This window comes from Musca autumnalis, unplaced genomic scaffold (genome assembly GCF_047663935.1).
Source record: "Musca autumnalis isolate F117 unplaced genomic scaffold, ASM4766393v1 scaffold_4, whole genome shotgun sequence".
Classification (NCBI taxonomy): Eukaryota; Metazoa; Arthropoda; class Insecta; order Diptera; family Muscidae; genus Musca; species Musca autumnalis.
In genome coordinates this window covers 173,125,548-173,149,165 of record NW_027411977.1, presented here as the reverse complement: position 1 = coordinate 173,149,165, position 23,618 = coordinate 173,125,548, and the positions used below count along the sequence as shown (strand labels likewise).

The 23,618-nt window shown below is 35.1% G+C and overlaps 1 protein-coding gene across 2 annotated transcripts in view; it reads right to left on the bottom strand.

Moving 5' to 3' along the window:
- Nucleotides 1-23,618, bottom strand: part of Chs2 (Chitin synthase 2) — a 209,350-nt gene that overhangs the window by 122,120 nt on the left and 63,612 nt on the right. For both annotated transcript variants that reach the window (XM_073980204.1, XM_073980205.1), the window contains one exon: nt 9,905-10,130. In XM_073980204.1, coding sequence (XP_073836305.1) covers nt 9,905-10,130 — 226 coding nt within the window. The remainder of the gene's footprint in view (nt 1-9,904; nt 10,131-23,618) is intronic.

The following is a 23,618-nucleotide window of genomic DNA, read 5'->3' as shown; positions in this document are numbered from 1 at the left end:
CAGTATTTGCTCTTCCATTCAGTTCAATCCCCCGGATGACACTGTCCCTATTTGTTATTATTCTAAAGAAATAATACAAAAACTGTTTACCGTAGAACGCCAAAACTTTTATCTAGCCGCTTCAAACTCTCAACATCACGATTTATATGGTCAACTGAGTTATGATGTAACGCCTATAAAAACAGCTGAACTTTCCACTCGTGCGACTAGTTTAATAATTAAAGTTCGAGGGGGTTTGCTAGATCTAAATGCACGGAGCTTCAGAAACGATGCAGATGGCATCTGTACTATGTGCAATATGAACGAATTGGAAAATACGTTACATTTCATTGGTGTTTGTCCTATATACAGAGAATATAGGATCGCTTGTTTTAATAAAGTAAATCTTTCATTGAACGAAGTTTGTAGGATTTTAAATGGCTCGAATTTTGAATCTTTGTATAAATATCTCGAAAATTAATATTAAATGAATTTAATGTTTAAAAATCAATCACAACCTATTGTATATTAAGTACACTAATTTATCACATGCTTATAAAAAGGCTTACAGCATTTTGCTAGCCAAATATATCATAGATATTTTTAATGCAATTTGTAACATGTACAATAATTTTGAATTCATATCTATTAATAAATAATAATAATAATAATAATAAATTGATAATTTTTTACCAAACTTATCTGGCATCACTGCCCTTAATGTATTTGGGAACACTGGCCATATTGCAGGGATTACTAAGCACTACAAATGCAACCGCTCTGTTTGTGTGAGTCACATGCACGAGATTTACTCTCTCTCTCTCTGCAGCCACTGTCTGCCCATCAAACCAATCGTACCGACATCATAACAAAATCGGTACCAAATTCGGACGCTACGTCCAATGTCGGATCCGAAATCGTAACGATATCTTAACCAAAGTTGTATGATGTGGTTGACATAATTTCGGAACGAAATAGGATCGATTTCCGAACGAAGTCGGATGAAAATCAGTGGGAAATTCGAAAGGAGAATTTTTCTTCCAACTCTTCGTACAGATTTCTTAACGATTTGGGAATAATGTCGTATAAAAAACGAATGTACCTTCGGAATCTTCATAAAGATTTCTGTACGATTTCTCTGGCGCCTTTTTATTGACCAATTTTTCTTTTTAAGCCTTTTTTTATTAGAAGATTGTAATTTCAAACTAGCGTGTCCAAAAACCGGGCAACACGGTTTACACCTTAGAAATAACTTAGTCGTATTCAACCACTGTAATAGCTAGTATTAAGAAAGACTGTGATTTTTAGATTAATTTTATTTATTTATTTGCATTTATGGTAGAACAATAAAAGGTATACCTTTTATTGCTATAGCAGCAATACCCAGCTGACTGAACTGGACTGTAATGTTAGTGTCAAATTCCATACGACATTTTATATATTTATTTCTGTGAATATTAGGGATATATATTTTTTGAAGAAAAATATATTCATCGGAACAAAAACTATTTCCCATAAAAACTTCGTCATATCAATGACATGTAACGTCCTCCAAGTCCGAACGACGTGCCGCACACTAAAACACCTCTTATAGAGGCGATACACAATTTGTTATTATGGTGTGGTATTTTGATAAGTTTAAAAAAAATGAAGCCCTAATAAACATGTGTTTTTTTATTTCAAAAAACAAAGGATTGAAACAGCTTCTCAATGAATTTCCAGCGACCTCAAACCTATTTTCAAGAAACCTACTTTTTCAAGAAACCTACGTTTTCATACGTGAAATAAATCATTTTATTTATATTGAAGCTAAAATTTGCTAATCCACCGCGTTTTCTCCTCTAAATTGAGCATTGCATGTTATATAGTTTCTACCAACATTTTGGGTAAATTTCCGGGAATTTACCCATTTTTATCCAATTATATGAACTGAAAAAATATTTGTCGTTCTTTCAGATATCTATTTATTATTAAATTATATTTTTTTCAATCAAGTTTTCTATTTTTTCTCACAATTTTAGTGCTTTCAGAACATTTTTTAATTTTTCTATTTTCAAAATTAACGAGAGAGACCTACCAAAATAACTTTTTGGTATACAGACTATCAGGCAGGCATTTCATTTTTGTTTCTAGATTTGTACGCGAATTTGAAACAGTGGACAAGAAATGCAACTGCAATTAAAGAGAAGACAAAATTTGCTATGATTTGAATGTATACGAGTCGCTAATCCGTTTACTTTTCATTCATTCATGTTTTGCAGTTTTTCTAAAAATGTTTTTGTTTTGTAATAAATTTTTAAATTTTGTATATTTCCTGTCATAATGAATTTATTTCGATAAATGTTCTCAGTTGTTAGAGATGGGACATATTTTATCGTCGTTCGGAGAGTAATTTAAAGTGAGCAAAGTACAAAAATTGTTGTTCGTTCTCAAAATTTTATATGGGAAATGAAGCAATTTGGGTTCGTACAACGAATAGAGAGCGAATTAGCCTTAGTATGAACAAGGCATAATCCGTATACGTTGATCGACGAACCAACAACGTACTTGAAACGCTCGTGTGAACATGCCATAACGTGTGATATATTTTCACACAAACGATGTGGGCCATTGGAACTGCGTATTGAACTGGATCGTTCAATTGAACTAGATTGGCATAACTCTACAATTTATACAAAATATTTTTCAAATTTAAACTTATCTGACATTTACAATTTTGCCATACCTTGTGTTAGTTATGTTTAGTTTACTTTCAAGAATACAATTGTAATGAAATATTAAAAATGTTACTATTTTTAATACCAGTTAACCGACACAAATAACCGGTTTTCCGTTAACCGAAAATGACGTTTTTGGCTAAACCCGGTTTTGGGATGATCAAGTTAGATTGAAACTCCCCAGCAATCCTAAAATCGTTCAGATTTCGTTCCGATTTCTATACGATGTAGGTTGGTTATAAAATTCGCATATACAATTTTTAAATATTTTAAATATAAATGCAATACATAATAATTCAAGTTATTGCTGACAGACTCAACATATTCGCACACAAAGTTTACATTGTTCTACTATAACTAACTATAAAATGATAACAACAGTGAAAATTATTAGAAAGGTTTAAAATTACAATCTCCCAATAAAAAACCTAATAAAGAAAAATTGGTCAATAAAAAAGTATCAAAGAAAACTTTTTTCGATTTCGGATCCGACATCGGACGTAGCGTCCGAATTTCGTAGCGATTTCGTAACGATTGGTTTGCTAAGTCATCACAAGTGAGATTGTGTTTGTGCTCACAACAAGCGTCCAAGGGCGCTGCGGTGGCTAAGGCAGCAGTAATGTCGTCCCATGCGTTTATTTCCTCTTATCGCTATTTTGTTATTTTTATAGCCTCCACCATCTTTCCCCTCTAAATTTGTCGGTAGAGGTCCACGCCTTCATATAGCCCCATAGACCGGTACATCCGAATTTTCGATATTTTGAAGGTTTTGCCCTCAATATTACACGGAAATGGTGTAGGTGCACGCCTTGCTCTTATAGAACGGTACATCCCAATTTTCGATATTTTTAAGGTTATGGCCTCAATATTCCACCGAAATTGCTGAAATTTGGTATTTGGTCTTCGTTGGGGGTACAAAATTTCTACCTAAAATTTTTAGGTGTAGCTCCACGCCTTCATATTGCCCGATTTTCAGTATTTTAAAGGTTTGTGACCACAACCTTCAAAATACAGAAAATCAGCCACTGAAATTGCTGAAATTTGGTATTTAGTCGACGTTGGTAGTAAAAACCTTTCCAACTGAAATTCGTCGGTATAGGTCGACGTTTCGATATAGCCCCCATAGAACGGTATCCTCCGATGTTCGTAATTCTGAGGGTATCCCACCGAAATTACTGAAATATGTCATTTAGTCTTCCATGTGGTTATAAAATATTCCAGGTGGGAATTATCAGTATAGGTCCACGTCTTCCTACATCCCCATAGAAACGTACGTCATAAATGAAAGGAAACTAATTGTTCCATTTTAGTTCAATACAACTCGTGGTGGAGGGTATAAAAAGTTCGGCCCGGCCGAACTTAACGCCATTCTTACTTGTTTTAATACTTCTTTACACTTTGCTTGCGTGAGTGTAATTTATAGCTGTCGTCTACTATATCGTCTTTTCAAGTACTTTGCAACCTAATATTATGATGTGTTCATCAACACTTCTTCTTACATATAGCATTTGTACCAAGGTATAATTTGAACCAGTAAGGAAAGGATCAAAGTCGGGGGAAGTCGACTATATGATGCTCTACACCATTGTGAATAAGTAATATGTATATGTATATATGGGGGCTATATCTAATTCACCAACATCAAAATCCTTCTTCATCTCTGGGACTCCCAACAACTGGATGTATTATCGACTATGGTGATTTCTCCATTGTCTGACCACCTACGCCAACCTACTTTGCAGGCTTTGCTTTTTGTTAGAAACGGAGATATTTACATGAGATTAAAACGTTGAAATTTTCTCTACATTAGTTTGTTGCACATTCCGACCCATGAATATTATCTAACCATCTCGACAATCAATAACTTTCTTTCTTTCTGGGACACCCATCAACCCCTAAAATTTCATGACGATCGGATCAAAATTGTGATCAGCAGCCCGAGCCCTGATCCAACCTTCACCAAAATCAGTAGGCTTTTCCCCTCCAGAACCCCCATCAACCCCAAAATTTCCTGACGATCCAATCAAAATTGTCACGGACACATATTGCCAGCACGACTCAGCTCGTCTATACATTCATTTTGGTATATATAAGTATAGGTCTACAACGATTATTTCGATGCGTTACAAACTTTTTGGCTAAAAACCAACTTATACTTATATATAACTTTTCGCTTTTTTGGAACAAGAACGTCGTTTTTTGTTCCAACAATTTATATGTTTTGTTCAAGCATTGTAATTGCAAATACAAAAAATATCATCTTTGTAAAATTCGAGACGATGGTAGAAACTATCATAATCTAGAATTTTTACATACACTATTGTCAGCCCCGAAAAACTGTTACTGAAATGTTTGATATGATTATATAATTCTCATCCACTCTTTCCACATAACTTTGGTATAAATGTCACGTACGAGTATTGATGAGCGCAACACTTGGTCAAGTTTTGCTGCTTTAACTGACAACAAAGACAGACAGAACTACTCAATTGCGCAAAGCACCCACATAAGGAATAAGAAACCATAACAACAAATATTAATAGGAAACACAAATTAGTTTCCTCTCAAAAACACTTCGCAGATTGTGGCGGTATAACTCAACCATCAAATCCCAAAGGAGGATGATCAGACCATCTCCCCATAATTGTCTCCATTAGCAGACCACCCGACTTCACCACCTCTGAACGCCGCACGTTCGTCAATCATAAAAAAGCTGATTGGCAGAGTTTCAGAGAGTTCACCAATCACCGCTTCAGAGAATTGCCCAATCCTTCTGATGTTCGGGTAGCGGAAAGGACGTTCCGGGACATCATCACTGCTGCAGCCGCTTGCCATATCCCTGCTGGTCGAATACCCGAAGTAAGACCAAATTTCCCAGCAGAGGCGACGGGATTAGCAAATGAGCGTGATGAGCTTCTTCGTATCAACCCCAATGTCCCCAGAGTCAGGGAGCTGACACTGGAAGTTAACAGGCGAGCATAAGCGGAACAAATGGTTAAATCCGTTATAGGTGAATTGTGGGCAACGGTTAAGTCACTCTCGAACCCTGGAAGAAGGGAAGATAGGACCTCAGTCACGTTTGGCGACGTTACGTTGACTGACCCGAAGAGGTGCGCAAGTAATTTCAATCGACAGTTTGTCGAGCATCCCGAGAGTGACAGGGCGAAGAGAAGAGTATTACGTCGCATTAGATTTCTTCCTGCCGAGGATGAACCACCACAATTAACAATGGATGATGTTGCCAATGCCATCAGGAACGCTAAATCATCCAAAGCGTTGGGCCCTGATGGAATCTCCATGGTAATGTTGAAGCAGCTGGATGAGCCGGGAGTCGAGTATCTAACCAAAGTCTTCGACTTGTCGCTAGCCACCCTCGTTGTTCCCGAAGTCTGGAAAATGGGCAGAGTGGTCCCACTACGGAAGTCAGGCAAGGATGCCAGCAAAAGTGAATCGTACAGACCGATTTCGCTTTTGTCGCCCGTAGCAAAGACACTTGAGGCCTTGCTCCTCCCCAGTATCAGAAATAGCTATCAAGTTGCCGATCATCAACATGGATTCCGTAAGCAGCACAGCACGACAACAGCGCTGCACGCAATTACCACATATATCTGTAAAGGACTCAACCAGAGACGGCCGTGCGATAGAACAGTGATGGTGGCGCTTGACTTATCAAAAGCCTTTGATACAGTCAGGCACTCCACGCTGTTTGAGGACATTGAGCAGACAACCCTCCGGCCAAGCTTGAAACGTTGGATAGTCAACTATATGTGTGGACGCCAGTCGTACGTGGAATTCAGGAATAAGAAGTCCCAACCCCGTAGATTGAAACAGGGAGTTCCCCAAGGTGGGGTGATATCTCCGGAACTGTTTAACCTCTACCTCTTCTGTATTCCACCCCCTCCAGACGGCATTGAGATCGTGACGTATTCGGATGATTGCACGATCCTGGCGTCGGGTACCTATCCTGATGACATCTGTGAGAGACTGAACAACTATTTAACCGATCTTACAACCTTTTTCCATTCGAGGAATATGCAGATTTCCGCCACAAAATCTACAGCCACTCTGTTCACCACATGGACAGCGCAGTTTGGACGTGAGTTGAATGTCGTGGTCGACGGTAGCAGAATTCCGACCACAAACTGCCCCAAAATTTTAGGGGTCACGTTCGACACAACATTCACGTCGTGCGCACACGCCACAGCTATCTGCGACAAGTTGAAAAGTAGGAACAAGGCCTTCAAGTCCCTGGCCGCCAGCACTTGGGGTGCAGATAAAGAAACCTTGTTGGCCACGTATAACGCGATAGGTCGGTCTGTGGTAATCTATGCGGCTCCAGTCTGGTCCCCGAGATTGTGTGATTCGAACTGGAAAAAGATTCAAACTTGCCAGAATGCCGCCCTGAGAACAGCGACAGGGTGCCTCCTCAAATCTTCAGTGGACCATCTACATGAGGAGGCAAAAATTCTTCCTGTGAAGCAACACAATGAGATGCTTTCGTTGCAGTACCTGCTTGGATGTTATCGTGTGAGCCATCCCAATCACCATCTTGTGGGTAGGCCCGGCCCATTCAGGGAGATCAGGAAGGATATCCATGCTCTAGAGGGAGAGGTCCAACGATACAGGAGAGAACCCCTAGATCAACAAGCATATCAAGCAGGATTGAATAGCATTCACACGGACGCAGTTGCCAAGGCCTTAAGCAATTATAGTGTGAATAAAGTACTCGGAGTACATTCTCCATCTATCGCAGCTGAGGAGCGTCAGCTGCCAGACAAACCAGAGTTGTTTTGGCTCAACTACGCTCGGGATATTGCAGTCGCCTGAATTCGTATTGGGCGGAAATCGATCGCGCCGTGCAAGACATATGCCCAGTATGCGGCATGGGCCCGCACGACACACAACACCTTTTTAACTGCCCCGCCAAACCTACCCATCTAACTCCAGTGGATCTGTGGCTACAGCCCATCGAAGCAGCCACTTTTCTGGAACTGGAGATAGACCCAGAGCCAGATTGAACAGAAGAACGAACAAATAAACATAACAAAAACACTGTTACAACAACAACAACAAGAATGAGAAAGAAGAAAAAAGTATAACAAGATTCTCATAGTGTACATACACATAAACGATGAGATATTTTCCTTGGAATAAAACCTTGACTTTTTCTCCAAATTCCGACCCCCGATTATATCCAGCCATTACCAAAATCTGTAGGCTCCTTCCCATCCGGGACTCCCAATAAACACAAAAATTTCGTTACGATCCCATAAAAATTGCAAACTGTAGCATGATTTCAAAAAAAAAAAAAAATTAAAATATGGGATGTGTTTTCGACTATTGTGATATCATACTTTCATAGTTAGGCTTTGTTTTTGGAAATTTCCCAACCAAAGCTGTGATATTCGTCATTATAATTAAAATCGCAAAAATGAAAAGTTGGGTTTTATTTGTGATTATTGTGATACCTTCATTGTTTGACTACCCACGACAACATACTTTTCATCGTTAGAATGGTAATACTTTCTACTTTCATTGTCATTTTGTTCTTTTGGTATACCCTATACCTTATAGACGCTGAGATAATCGCTTTAGAAAAATTATGACTTTTTCTCTAAATAGTTTTTTTTTTTTGCCCATTCCAACCCCTAAATATTATGCTTCTTACCCTCCGGTACCCCCATCAACTCCCAAAATTTGGTGACGATCCGATCAAAATTGCGACCTGTAGCGTGATTACAGATCGATTCAGCGCGTCGAGACAACGATACCATCCCAATATAGTAGTGTACGGCATAAAAACAAAGATATATCTAATACCGAGAGACTCTTCTGTCGAAGAAAGGAGAATAGTATTGTCCAGTTAACAAAAATTATTGTTTTATATGACAAAAACACTTGTTTTTATTGCAAAAAACAAAACGATTGTTGGACTCACAATACTAAATACAGAATCTAATAATACCTTTACAATACATATTTTGCTCTTCGAATATTGTTGGATCAATCATATTTTTTTCCTGCGTGTACCCTCCCCACATAGTGGTGTAGGGTATAAAAAACACTTATTTCACTCCATACTAAGTGATGAGTAAGGTAGCACAGAACGTGTGTGTCCCACTACAAATCCGAGGTTTGTGTGTTCAACACTCATCGCCGGAACGTGAGTTTTTTGTTGACAATATAAAAAACAGTTGGTGCTGCACATGTATGTGTTTAAACAACTCTTAATGTTCGTACGCGTGGCACAATGTGTAGTGTGTTCGGCTATAAATCGAAGTGTGTGTGAAGTGTGTTGAAATTGGAAACAAATTCCACCTCAACTGTTCTAAAAATAGAACATACGTTATTTAGCATATTTTTCAACTTCTAGTGACCATAGAATAAACAGTTCTAGTGGGTATAGAATAGCTAGTTATTCAGTGCGACATGCCCTTATTAAAATAATGGGTTCGTAGGGGGTTTTGTAAGTAGATATGACTACGAGGAAGGACTATAAAAACCCATTATTTGGTAATGATTTTTTTGCTGGGTATCAATGATTTTTGGTACATAGATTACGAAAAAAATCGTCATTCTAAATGTGTTTTTGTAAACAACTTTGTTTAAAAATCGCGATTAACTCATTACCGTTAACTGAATTCGTACACTCAATTTATAAAAAATGTTACGTACCTATTTGCAAACATATTTTTTGAAATAATAGCGCATATGCATTCTACGTCGTACAAGCAAAAATACAAAAAAAAATTATTTTGAGGAAAAATGTACATAAATATTGTATTATTCTAATTTTGTTATTTTATGATTTTATAGGAAAAGTTGAAGGAAAAATGTTAGAGTCAGCTATGAATATGAATGAAAGTAAATATTTGTTTATAACTTCTGTTCGGATTGTCCGATCATTACCAAAATTTGACAGAATTTAAGTTAAAGAACGTTAAATATAAAAATGTAAAGAACTTGAAAACATGCTAAGTCGACTTAGCATACTATTGTTTGGAGGCTTCGATATGTTAATACATTACGAGTAAGACCCATATGAGAATTATACACACCAAATAAAAAATTTCAGCAACTTGGTTTCTAGGCTGTCAGTACTTTTTCTGAACACTATGCAGTAGCGTGTATATGTACGTATGTTCATATGTATTAATGCAATTTTTGCTTCGTCATTATTTGCATTGTTTGTTTAATGTTTTACTTACTTTCCAATTCGTAATATCCTTCATCCGGTTTCCCATTGTTGATATGAATTTTGGCCATACGTCGGGCACATTGATCTTCATCTAGACGAACAATGGACTTTAAGAACTCCATCATTTCATCCATAGTTTCATGCCACATTGTTGCACAAACAATAAGTTGTGCAATTTTATCCGATTCCAAGATATCCGTAGCTGCATCGCCATTCAGAGCATTCTTGCCGCCACTCTAAATGACAGACGAATGGAATTAAGCTTTAATTTAACATTGAAGGTAAAAATAAAGAAATCAACAGATATACATTTAAAGAAAGAGCTGTACAATTTTAAAAAGTTGAAAATAAATTTTATTACGTTATGTGTAAGATTTTGCAGGCCTTGAGTAATAACATTTACCCCAAGGTTAATTTAGTAAGGTTACCCAGAAAGTAAATTCAGGCCTTTGTCTTCTCTTGATGTCAAAAGTTTTTGCATCAAAGAATACACAAAAAAGGATAAAGCTACGAAATATTATTGGCACAATTCAAATAAAATAGTTGTGGAAGTATAATATTGGTTGAACAGAAATATGTTTCATTATTTTTTTAAAACAAAAATGCATGGTGTAATAATAAGTTTGTCTGCGTTCTCTATAATTTGTAATAATTATTACAAATTATTACTGAATTTTTTTTACACAAATGGTCAGTAAAAGAGAAAGAATTGAGAGACTTGCTTTGAAATTTTTATTACTGAGAACTTATAATTTTTGCTGAAGGAATTTTGTTCAGTAACATTTTGTTTCTTGTCAAAAGTTTAAAATATTAAAGTATCATAATCGTCAATATTAATGTAATTGAAAATTTGTACTGAATATTGTCTTTTTTACTTTTTTAATTTTTTCCTTTGAAAGAGTATAAAATGCTTAATTCTCTAAAAAGAAGTTACTGAGTAATATTTACTGAGAAAGTACAAGGACAAACCTAATATATTGCTATGCGCGTTAGGGGTTTCAGTCAAGTATGGAGGGTATATTAAGTTTGTTTTTCCGGTTGTAACGCATTGAAATACTCATTTGCGACCCTATAAAGTATATATATTCTTGATCGGGGTAAAATTCTGAGTCGATCTGTGCATGTCAGTCCGTCCGTCCGTCCGTCTGTGGTAATCGCTCTAGCATCCACAAAAATGGAGATAGGACGCTGAAATTTTGGGAAAGTGTGTCTTTTGTTTGCAGGCAGGTCAAGTTCGATGATGGGCTATATCGGTCCACGTTTTGGTATAGCCCCTATATAACGGTACCCCCCGATTTACGGTATTTTGACGGTTTTAGCTACATTTTCAGACCGATTTAGCTATAATTTGACATTTAGAGTTCTTAAGTGTCAATAAACTTATATAAGAAAACTTGTGGACATAGGCCCACGTTTTCGTATAGCCCCCATATAACGGTACCCCCCGATTTACGGTATTTTGACGTTTTTAGCTACATTTTCAGACCGATTTACCTATAAATTGACATTTAGGGCTCTTAAGTGTCAATAAACTTATATAAGAAAACTAGTGGACATAGGCCCATACAACGTTACCGCCCGATTTCAGGTATTTTGACGTTTTATGTCACATTTCTAGACCGAATTAGCTATAATTTGATATTTAGGGTTCTTAGTGACCAAAAAACTTATATTCGAAAAAATTATAAACATAGGTCCATGTTTTGGTATAGCCCCTTATAACGGTACCTCCCGATTTTCGGTATTTTGAGATTTTTACCTACAAGTTTTAACCGAACAACATTTGACATTTGAAGTTCTTAGTGGTCACCACACCTCTATACCAAAATTCTCTGAAATTTTGGGAAAATGCGTCTTTTGTTTGCAGGCAAGTCAAGTTCGACGATGGGCTATATCGGTCCACGTTTTGGTATAGCCCCCATATAACGGTGCCCCTCGATTTACGGTATTTTGACGTTTTTAGCAACATTTTCAGACCGATTTAGCTATAATTTGACATTTAGGGTTCTTAAGTGTAAATAAACTTATTTAACAAAAGTTGTGGACATAAGTCCACGTTTGGGTATAGCTCTTATATAACGGTACCCCCAATTTACGGCATTTTGACGTTTTTAGCTACATTTTCAGACCGATTTAGCTATAAATTGGCATTTAGGGTTCTTTAATGTCAATAAACTTATATAACTAGTGGACATAGGTCCATGTTTAGGAATAGCCCCCATATAACGTTACCGCCTGATTTCAGGTATTTTGACGTTTTAAGTCACATTTCTTGGCCGAATTAGATATAATTTGATATTTAGGGTTCTCAGTGACCAAAAAACTTATATTCGAAAAAATTATGAACATAGATCCATGTTTTGGTATAGCCCCACATATCTGCATCAACAATTTTCAACATAGTCCAAATATAACGATACCTCCCGATTTTCGGTACTTTGAGGATTTTACTTAAAATGTTTAACCATCGTAAATCCATGTTTTGGTATAGCACCAAAACAAACATCCCGATTTTCCGTACCTTAGCTTTATTTTTTGGACGAACTTTCGGTAATTTGAAATTTAAAAGCCATTTAAGTTAATATTTTCGTTTAGCCCACATACCTCCGAACTAGCTGTTAATGATATTTGAAGTTCCCACGTTATGTACCGATTTTCGGTATTTTAAGGATTCTAGCTCCAATTTTTAATCGAATTAGGAGCTATTTGACATTGAAGGCTCCCATCAAAAACTGTCAACATATGTCCATGTTTTATTATAACCCCTATATAACGGTACCTCCCAATTTCTAGCCCACCAAAAATTGTCAATATACATAGTTAGATATAGGCACCATAAAAAAGGGCCTCCCGAATGAAGCATTTATCTGACATTTTATCTGACATTTTAACGTACCCACTTAAAGTTGGGGACAGGAATGAAAAACTAATTATTCCAATTTAATTCAGAATATTTTATGGTGGAGGGTATGAAAAGTTCGGCCCGGCCGAACTTAACTCTTTTTTACTTGTTTTGTTTTAAAATCGTTAAAATCAATTCCTTATTTTAACAAATAACAACGCGAAAGTGTATTATTTGTAGAAAGAAGGAGATTCACGGAAACGGGGCGTTTTTTACAGTCATAAGTGATGAAAAAAGAAGACTAATTTGGAATGAAATATGCGGAATGGAGTTGTAAGCAAAAGCATGCATATGTGAAGACCATTTCTCCCCCTCGTATATAATAAAGGGAGCCAAAAAGTAATATTTATTGCCAAATGCGGAGCCAATTCCTCATTATAACTTGAAGAATGGTATGCCAAAGACATGTTACCATAAGAACAATGTAAATAATTTCCTCTTAGCTTCAGCATAACTGAAATTGAAGCGCATAATACGGAACACACGCATTCGCAAAGACTTCGATATTAATTTTTATACCCTCCACCATATGGAGGGTATAATTAAATTTGTAATTCCGTTTGTAACACATCGAAATATTCGTCGGAGACCATATAAAGTATATATATTATTGATCTGTCTGTTGAAATCAAGATACCTATATTTGGTACAGAAGTTTTTATTACTTGCAGGAGGGTTGGTATTGAAAATGGGCTATATCGGTCCACGTTTTGATATAGCCCCCATAGAACGGTACTACCCGGTTTTCGGTATTTTGAAGGTTTGAAGCTTCATTATCACACCGAAATTGCTGAAATTTGGTACTTAGTCTACGTTGGAGGTATAAAACCTTCCCCCTGAATTTTATCGGTATCGGTCCATGCCTTCATATAGTCCCCATAGAACGGTACCTCCCGATTTTCGGTATTTTGAAGATTGTGGCCTCAATTTTCATCCGAAATGGCTGAAATTTGGTATTGAATTTTCTTTGAGTCTAAAAACTTTCCGTCAGATATTTGTCGGTATATATCGACGTTTTGAAATACCCCCGATAGAACGGTGCCTCACATTGTTTTCCCGAAATTGCTGAAATTTTGTGTAAAGTCCTCTTCATAAACGAATTGAAACTATTTTTCCCATTTTACTTCAATACAACTCATGGTGGAGGGTATAACAAGTTCGGCCCGGCCGTTAACGCCGTTCTTACTTGTTTGTCAATATATCGTCACCAAAAATGCCCGAATACGAAACCCACACGCAAATCGAAATTCGTTTTTTGTTGGGATCTGATACATGAAGTTAAAATACATGCTCTGGCCCAATTTCAAGCCTCTACGTTCAAAACAAAGGATCCTATTCAAGAAATGGCATTTCGGAAAATGGGATAATATTGCAGATTTTGTCGTAATGATGGATCCCAAAGCCAAGCGTTTCAGCTGTTTTGGTTTCATTTATTACTCCCATTCGTATAGGATTGAAAATATCCCGAATACTCGCCCTCATAAGAATTATATTAAATTAAACAGTTTTTCATTTTATAACGTTTTTTGCTTCTCCTGTAAAGTTTTGATTTTGTGGCATTTATGGCAACGATATCTAGGTCCAAGGTTTCATATAGCCTCAATAGAATTGATCTCGGAATTAAGAAGGATTTGGTGACCTCGTCCAATGTTTATTTTTACTTTTCGGATAAAAAGGTACCGCCCATAAAGAGGTACGGCACGACTTTCAGTATTATGAAGGATTTGGAGTACCGAAATGGCTTGGGTTAGGTTTAAGGATGCACAGTAGGGTGGGGCGATTTGTGTGGAAGCAAAAAAACCTTAATGAGCCCTTCGCGTTTCTGATTCCTGGGATTGAACTGAGCAAAAAAGTCCACTGGACCATATATCTACCGTGAAAATCGAGCCTCCCGATTTTGACTTTAAGTTTTTTATTGACGTTTTTTGGATATTTTGGCATATAACAGCCAAACCATTGAGATTTTCGATCCAACACAAAGACAAACATTGTAGCCAAGACAGTTATTGAAAACTCTCTAATACATCGCAAAAGCATTGGAACGCTCCTTAAGGCAGTTTTGGCCTTAAGAGTGTGCAAACTTTTCGGAAAATGTCGATAAATGACATTGTGCTACAAAATTTGACCCGAAAAATATTCAAGTGTTCTGATGCAAAATTATATCGTGTTGGGATCCATGGACCACGACAATGCCTTTATTTCGTTTGGGTCACTTCGTTTTATTTTTTTATGACGGTAAAAGTAGTGCAAATCTGGATTTCTTACATTTTCAAATTTAAACGGGCATATCTTATTTTTTCCACAACGGATTTCTTTTGATCCTTCTTCCTTTTAAAGGGGTGAATAATGTCTTTTGAATAAGCTATTATTGTTATAAATCGGTTAACAAATGGCTAAGTTATAGTGGTTTATGTCTGAAAAACCCCACAAAAAACCTATAAAGGAATTTCTCATAATTTTCAAAAATATAATGTTTTTTTGTTCTGTTCAATATTTATTTTGAAAATTATGAGAAATTCCTTTATAGTTTTTTGTGGGGTTTTTCAGACATAAACCACTATAACTTAGCCGTTTGTTAACCGATTTATAACAATAATAGCTTATTCAAAAGACATTATTCACCCCTTTAAAAGGAAGAAGGATCAAAAGAAATCCGTTGTGGAAAAAATAAGATATGCCCGTTTAAATTTGAAAATTTAAGAAATCCAGATTTGCACTACTTTTACCGTCATAAAAAAATAAAACGAAGTGACCCAAACGAAATAAAGGCATTGTCGTTGTCCATGGATCCCAACACGATATAATTTTGCATCAGAACACTTGAATATTTTTTGGGTCAAATTTTGTAGCACAATGTCATTTATCGACATTTTCCGAAAAGTTTGCACATTCTTAAGGCCAAAACTGCCTGAAGGAGCGTTCCAATGCTTTTGCGATGTATTAGAGAGTTTTCAATAACTGTCATGGCTACAATGTTTGTCTTTGTGTTGGATCGAAAATCTCAATGGTTTGGCTGTTATATGCCAAAATATCCAAAAAACGTCAATAAAAAACTTAAAGTCAAAATCGGGAGGCTCGATTTTCACGGTAGATATATGGTCCAGTGGACTTTTTTGCTCAATTCAATCCCAGGAATCAGAAACGCGAAGGGCTCATTAAGGTTTTCAAATCGCCCCGGCCTAATACACAGCCATCCAGAATCAACTGGATTGACAGGATACACTTCTTCGTCTGTGGGCGGGACATTAACACCACGATTTCGTAGTGTTGTAGACCGAAATGGGAAAATTTTGATATTTAGCCACCATTTGGTTTAATAAACCTTTCCTGCAGAGAATTGACAGGATTTAGAACAAGAAAATTCGCATATGTTCTTTAAGGGATATATAAGTTTGTGGAGCAATTTTAAAGACTTTTTCAAGTAACAGCTGTACATAACTCTCAGCGCGACGTACAACAATTATTCACCAACCTACCACAACAACGCTCTCTGAGCGTCGATATTACCCAAATACGTTGAGTCCAAAATCACATTTAAAACACAAAATCCGCGACCGAAACTTACTTAAATGTTGTCATTCGTAAAACAAATAATTTTCCTTTGCAATGAATTTTATTTCAGTTTTGTTTGGCTTTTGTTTTTAAAATACAAAACACACACACATACAAACAATAACGTTCTGTCAAAGTTAAATTTGTTCAACTTACAAAAAGTATACGCTCGACGTATTTCGGTAGTTCTCATAAGAATAAATGTGTTTTACTTTTTTCACCGCACACGCTCTGGGCCTAAACGGTATGGGCCTAAAACGTTTTCCGAAACATTATTTTTGTTATTAATTGTTTTTGGTTTTCATATCAAAACTAATTGCCAGAATGACTTTATAATTTCTATAACAATAATGTTGTTATTGTAAAATGCAAGGCATATTCATATATGGTAGAAGTAACAATCAGCTCTATTCTTACTTTTTTGTAAATTTAGTTTTCAAAATGTAATAGGGTCTACTCATGAAATTTTAAACTTCGAAATTTGTTACCATAAAATACTGTTTTTCATCCTAAACGTGTAATAAAAATTACCTGCAAGAGCACTGAATGCGTTATAATTACATTTTGATTCAAATTTCTTCTATTTTATAGAATTTTAAAAAAATGTATTTATGTTTTCCTAAAAAAATTGGAACGACCCTATTATACAATATTTTCTTTGACAATTAACTTTCAATAACAACAATGTTGTTTTTGTAAATTTGTTAGTTGTTGTAATTCATGCATATATCTTATATAAGTTTGCCCTGGTAAAATGTAAGTTGTTGTAATTCATGCAAACACCTAATATTATTACACCATGCAAAAATGTATTTAACAGGGTCGCCTTGTTATTGCATCATAATTTACCACACTTACATGAAACAAGGTAACCGTATCAACCCAGCAGATAAGAGACATCAAAATATTTAAATTAGTCTATTTCTTCTAGGCCCTTTATGTTTTTACGCCTTTTATATTTATGTTTTACGTGTAGTGGAAATATTTTCATTGGATTAGACTTGTGTTGACCAGAAGCTTACGATGATGGTTTTTTATTTTTCGGAGCTGCGGATATTCAGTGGCATCAAAAATGCGCGAAACCTATGGACTTGCATTCGTTTCTATCGGCTAAATAATAAATGAATTAAAAGCGTTACCTTGCAATTTCTCCCCTGTTCCCGACTATAATCTCTATCATTGGTAATAACGGTATTTGTTAGTAAAACGCTGTGGTTCTAACCTGGCGAATCAGAGTGTATACACACATTTTACTACTTCTATTATTGCCAGTTTTACCATTTCATTATACATTTTATACGTTTTTGAAAACGGGAACACTCTCTGTACAACTTAAACTCCCATACATGTGCTACTTGAGGCCAAAACTTAAAACTTTGCGTATTGCGTGTGCGTCCAAAAAACAACAAAAAAGAAATACATGTATTTCAAATTGAAATACAGTTGAAGCTCTTTTATGCGACTCGCTCGTGACCGAGGTGAACACGGATAATCGAAAAACACGGTTAATAAATGTTTTTTTTTTAATATTATTAATTTTCATGTTTTTATTGATTTTTATCAATATTTTACAGGGTTTTTAAGATTTTATATAGATTAACATAAAAATACATTTTTAAAATATGTCTTAAGTCTTAAAGAAATTATGTAATGTTGTTTGCTTTTGTGTGTGTACTCTTTTTTTGAGTAGATTAGTGTGTAATCGATGGAACTGCATTACATATGGCTCGGAAATTTCTGGATTATTGTTTTCAAGAAATTGCAATAGAACACTGCATCCTTCTATTGCTAGAGCTAATGAGGGCGTTTTTGGTTCTATTGGATTGTCTTCGTCTGATTCTTCGAAATCCCCAACAGTCTCGTTTTCGTTACTTTGGTTAGCCATTTGTATTATGTCGGCATCAGATACAATGGCACAGGATTCCATCCACTTTGAGAGGTCATCAATTGAACATTCCGAATTTATGTTTAGTTTTTCATGAAAATATTTTGCCTTTTCAGTAATCATTTCATCTGAAATTCATATATAATTTATGCCAGCCCATAAAATCTTTAAATTTGTGTCAACTCGTCTGAATCTTTCTTGCCGAAACCATTCGTATGTTGCGAAATCAACTTTTGGATTTTCAGATTTTCTTCTGGAGGCAATTCGTCGGTTCATGCTTAAGTGTTATATACGCCATTTTTGAGTTTATGAGATATAGGTGGTTTCTAGGGGTTTTGCGTATGCTCTTTATGAATTTTTGTTCGGCTTTTTCCTATATGCTCTACTTTTCGAGATATTCACGTTTTGGCCCGAAATCTTTTGTTCCTTTCAGGTACGCAATTAATATTTTAATAACTTAAAATTTTTAAAACATATTCCAAAAATCAGAACTTTAATTTTCGATTTAGAAGATTTTAATTTATTGAGGCAAAAACGATAAATCTTTTATGTCACTTTGCTCCATGTGATTTATGGAACTACTCGACAAAAAATCTGTTTTTAAAACATTCTCTATAACTTTTATATTCCAACAGACATTCCTCTAACTTTTGGCAAAGATGTTCTATATACTATTACCAATAAATCTAGGCAAAAATATAAATAATTTCTTTAGTCGAATACAAACAGTTGTGACGTAAACATTAAAATGCGATAATCTCAAAACGGGAATATGGAGTATGGAACACTTAAACATGACACCGAGGAAATGATAAAATTGTTTCCTTCTTTTTATTAAATCACGGACCGTTTGTTTTCCAACACCATATTTTTCTGTTAACACGCCAGTCGAAATGTTTTTACTGTGGTCTTTAATCTGTTCTAATTTTTCCTGAATTGAAAATCTGGTTTGTTGACCAAGCCATTTTGGAACGAACACTTTTACGCATCAACTTTTAATCACATACTGAATCTAATTTGATATTCAGAAGAAAAGGGGGAATCCCAGCATTTCAGATCAAACAAACACGTTTGTTTAAATTAGTACTCACCAATTTTCACTCTCAATGAGCGTAAAATACCCTAATATGTGCACTCCCCAGTAGAAAGTGTCTTGAAGACATCATTGACGAATCGTGTAAGACAATGCTATATCCCTGAAGACACCTTGCAGACAGCAATGTGAAATCGTCGACGAAATTTTCACACAAATGTCCCAGTATTCGTGTAAGACAACTTGAGCGACAGGGTGAGCGAAGCTGTCACTGACGACAACTTCGGTGGCTAAACTTTCTACTTTTCGTTGGTGACAACTTCGATGACTAAAGCCCCCATATTTCGTTGACGACTGTTCCACAGACCCTGTCCTGCTATTAGTCATTCATGACCCAAATAAAGACTATTTCATTTATATTGTCGGGTGTCAAATTTTTATTACATTATAAAATAAAATATTTTTACAATTTTTATCTTAAATGAATAATACTTAGCTCCCATGTGTTCTGCAAGTCATCATTATCTTCCTGCTTTACCTCGCTGCACTTCTCATTTCAGCCGACTGAGGGGGTGAATTCTTTTTATTTATGAATTCTGCAAAAAGAAAATAACATCAACGATTTTTGTAAATATCAACTAATATACTCTAAAATCTTACCACCGAGCGTCATATTGGGAATTTAAATTTTTTTTAATTGAATTCACCTAAATACGTGAATTAAAAAAAAATACAATTATTTTTATGCAATATAATGTACTTATTTTAACTTACCCTTTTCTAGTTAATTTATAAACACTGATTCAAACAGTTCGAGACGCGACTTTGGATTTTTTTAAGATTTCATTTATTACAAAAAGTAAATTATATTTGCACAAAAATGAATACAATTATTTCAAAGCACGCTTTTTATTTTTTTTTTTTGGTTTTATTACCAAGACACAGTGCAAGATATGGTCATGCAACTTGTGGTACATGACAATATCGGAAAGTTCGTCAACGTATCGTCGACGAAAATGTCATCGAAGAGTCGATTTTCTACTGGGTCAAAGCCTTTTTATACCAGCACATTATAAGATTTCGTTTTACGAAATCCTAGAAATAAATGAAGTTTATTTACATTTGCTTTTTGCGTCATTTGTTTACACATACACATGCACGCAAGAACACAGACACACTATACACAGACACGATACCCAACATACCAAATAAAAATAAAAAGTAATAGGACTTGAAAATAATATTTTAATTAGATAAAACACTGTAAAACAGTGTAAAAATGGACCAATATTGGTTGATTTGATATTCATGTATTGTCATCCAAATCTGAAAAGTGTGCAAAGTTTAAGTTCGATTGGTAAACTGCAACTGTGTTAAAAACGAGTTACCAGATTTGAACTAAACACACACCAAAGCAAGTTAAATAAAACACTGTAAAAATAGAAAATTCACAATCAATTTGTAACAATGCTTATTAAACTATTACTGGTAACAAACTTTTCTAAAGTCTGCCTGAAAAGTATTTGTATAAACATTTTCGTTGATTGTCATTTGTTGATAAATTAGATTTCGTAGGAACATTTTTTTTGTATTTTCCATCCATCTTTTAGTTATTATGCGATTAAAGGTATATCCGCGTTGTGTGAACAAATAATTATATCCGTGTTGTGCTAAAATATAATTGCCGATGCCTACAAAATATAAAAAAGTGTTATAAGCCAAAAAAGTATGATGTTTTTGCACGACCTGAGAATCGAAACATGCGTATAGAGTGCAAGCCGCACATGCTTACTATTGCAACACTGTGGTACCCATTATATGTATAATTAAGGAAATCATTATTCAAGATGAGATGGCTAAGTGGAGTGTTGGTAGAAGAGCTCTATTGAAAAGGAATGGAGAGGAAGTGCTCGAAATTTAAGCCCAACAAACGCACAACAAAGTAAGTTCAATTTACAAAATTAACTGAAAAACTTATCACTAAATTTCTCGTATAAATCGTATAAAGGTGCGAAACAATTATAAAATCAAACCAGTAAAGAAAGGGTAAAAGTCGGGCGGGGCCGACTATATGATACCCTACACCACTGTGAATATGTAAAATATAAATCGGAGCTATATCCAAATCTTAACAGAGTTCGATATAATTTGGCACATTTATTTCCAGACCGAATTCAGTCACACATTCCAAATATCATTGAAATCGGATTTAAGTAGCGTGTTTGGTGCAGCAAATACGCGAAATCGGCCGAAAATATATATAAGAGCTATATCCAAATCTGAACCGATTTCGATATAATTTGACACATTTATTTCTAGACCGAATTTAGTCACCCATCCAAAATTTCATCTAAATCGGACGTATATAGCGTGTTTGGTGCAGCAAATACGTGAAACCGGGCGAAAATATATATGGGAGCTATATCCAATTCTGAACCGATTTTCACCAAAACCAATAGCGTTCTTCCTATGGCTAAACAAATTTTAGTCCCCAATTTGAATCGGACAAAAAATGCGACCTGTGCGTTGCGAACAAAAATACATGGACAGAGGGACGAACATGCATAAATCGACTCAGAAAGTGATTATATGTATATCCCCAAAAGGAACTATGGGTCTATTTCGTTTCCTTTTGTATGTTACATACAAATGCACAAAGACATAATACCACATAATTACCACATTGTGGTGTAGGGTATAAAAACGTAACTGTAAATATAATTATTTTAATTATACCATAGAGTGAAAACTTAAATCACTAGTTAAGTTAATTTAAATTAAAAAATAACAATGATATAAAGCACTACACATTTTGTTAATTTATAGCTAAATCTCAAAATGTGAACTGAATGTATAAAATTTTAATAAAAATTTAAAAAATAAATGTAAGCTTGTTTTACCATTACAAGGGTAAGCTTAAGATAATATTAATTGCATAAGCTTGTTATACAATTACAAAGGTAAGCTTATAAACAAGGGTTCCGTTTTGATTATTCTACAATTATGACATAAGCTTTTAACAACAAAATTCTCAAGCTTTTTTGGTATGTTGGGCAATTTTAATTAAAAAAAAAACAGGAATTTTACAACACAAATGTTTATCAACTAATATGACTTATGCCAAGTTTACACTTGCGCTCCAAAATCCACTGGATTTCACGAAATCCTGAAATACAGCCCGGTGTTTACATTTATTTTTTGTTGATTTCAAACATATCACAATGATAAAGGTAGATGCATATGCGCAGCTGATCGAACATGAATTTTCAAAACAATTTATTGTAAATTGATTTAATCGTCAGAAATATACGACAATATAGAACTTTACAACTTTATTTGGAAAATTATCGTAAAATTATCTATACATCGTATTAAGTGTGTATAGTACTAACAAATGAAAAAATAAAAAATTATTTTATCGTTGAGACATCATAGTAATAAATTTTGATAGATAAAAGTTTTGCTCAGAACCTGCAAAATATTAGTACTTGCAGTATTTTTTCCGTTTAGTGCTAAAATGCGTTCCCGTACTCCGAAATCTAGCAAGACTTGCACTTCTCTTTAAACAAAAATAGCGCCGAATAACACCCTCTTCTCCTGTTTTCTGCCATAAAATTTTGGCCTAGTAGACACTAGCAGTAAGCATGTTCATATGTTCATTGGTATCTAATATTATAGCTGATACGTTGATTTTGACATTTCTGCTAGAGTTTTTGCAATTTCCGTCATTTTTCCGTTCCCGTATTTTTTAAGAAATTTGTATGGGGAAGCAATTTTTGACAATTCGGTATATTTTCTAACATTACCATTAAACAAGTACGGGAACATAATGAAAAATAGCATTGTAACAATGTAATTTAATATTTTTTCACATTGTTTACAAATTTTGATATTAACATTTTTTGTTCCAGCAATTCGCACATCTACCTTGTTTATTGTGATACGTGAAAAGTGTTGCAACTTTTGCTACTTTTTTAGGCAAAAGCAAGGTTGTATATCATGTGTACTGTGATTTCGATGTTGATTTCGCTGAAATCACGAAATGAGATGATTTCATTTTTGTATGCGAAATCATGATAAATTTTGCTTGATTCCGCGCGAAATCACGAAACGCCTTCGAAATCACGAAACGACGCCGAATGTAAACCAAGCATTAATTCAAAAACAAAAACGTAATTTTCTGCAAGTTATTTTAACCATTTTCACTTTTGTTATTGTTTGAGTATTTTTATTTTTCTCCATTATACAACAACAACATAAAACAGTTTTTCGGTAGTATATGACAAAAAAGCAGGGTTGCTTATAATAGTAAGGTGTTTTCGTGTGTTGTTTAGAATAAATGACGCAGCTAT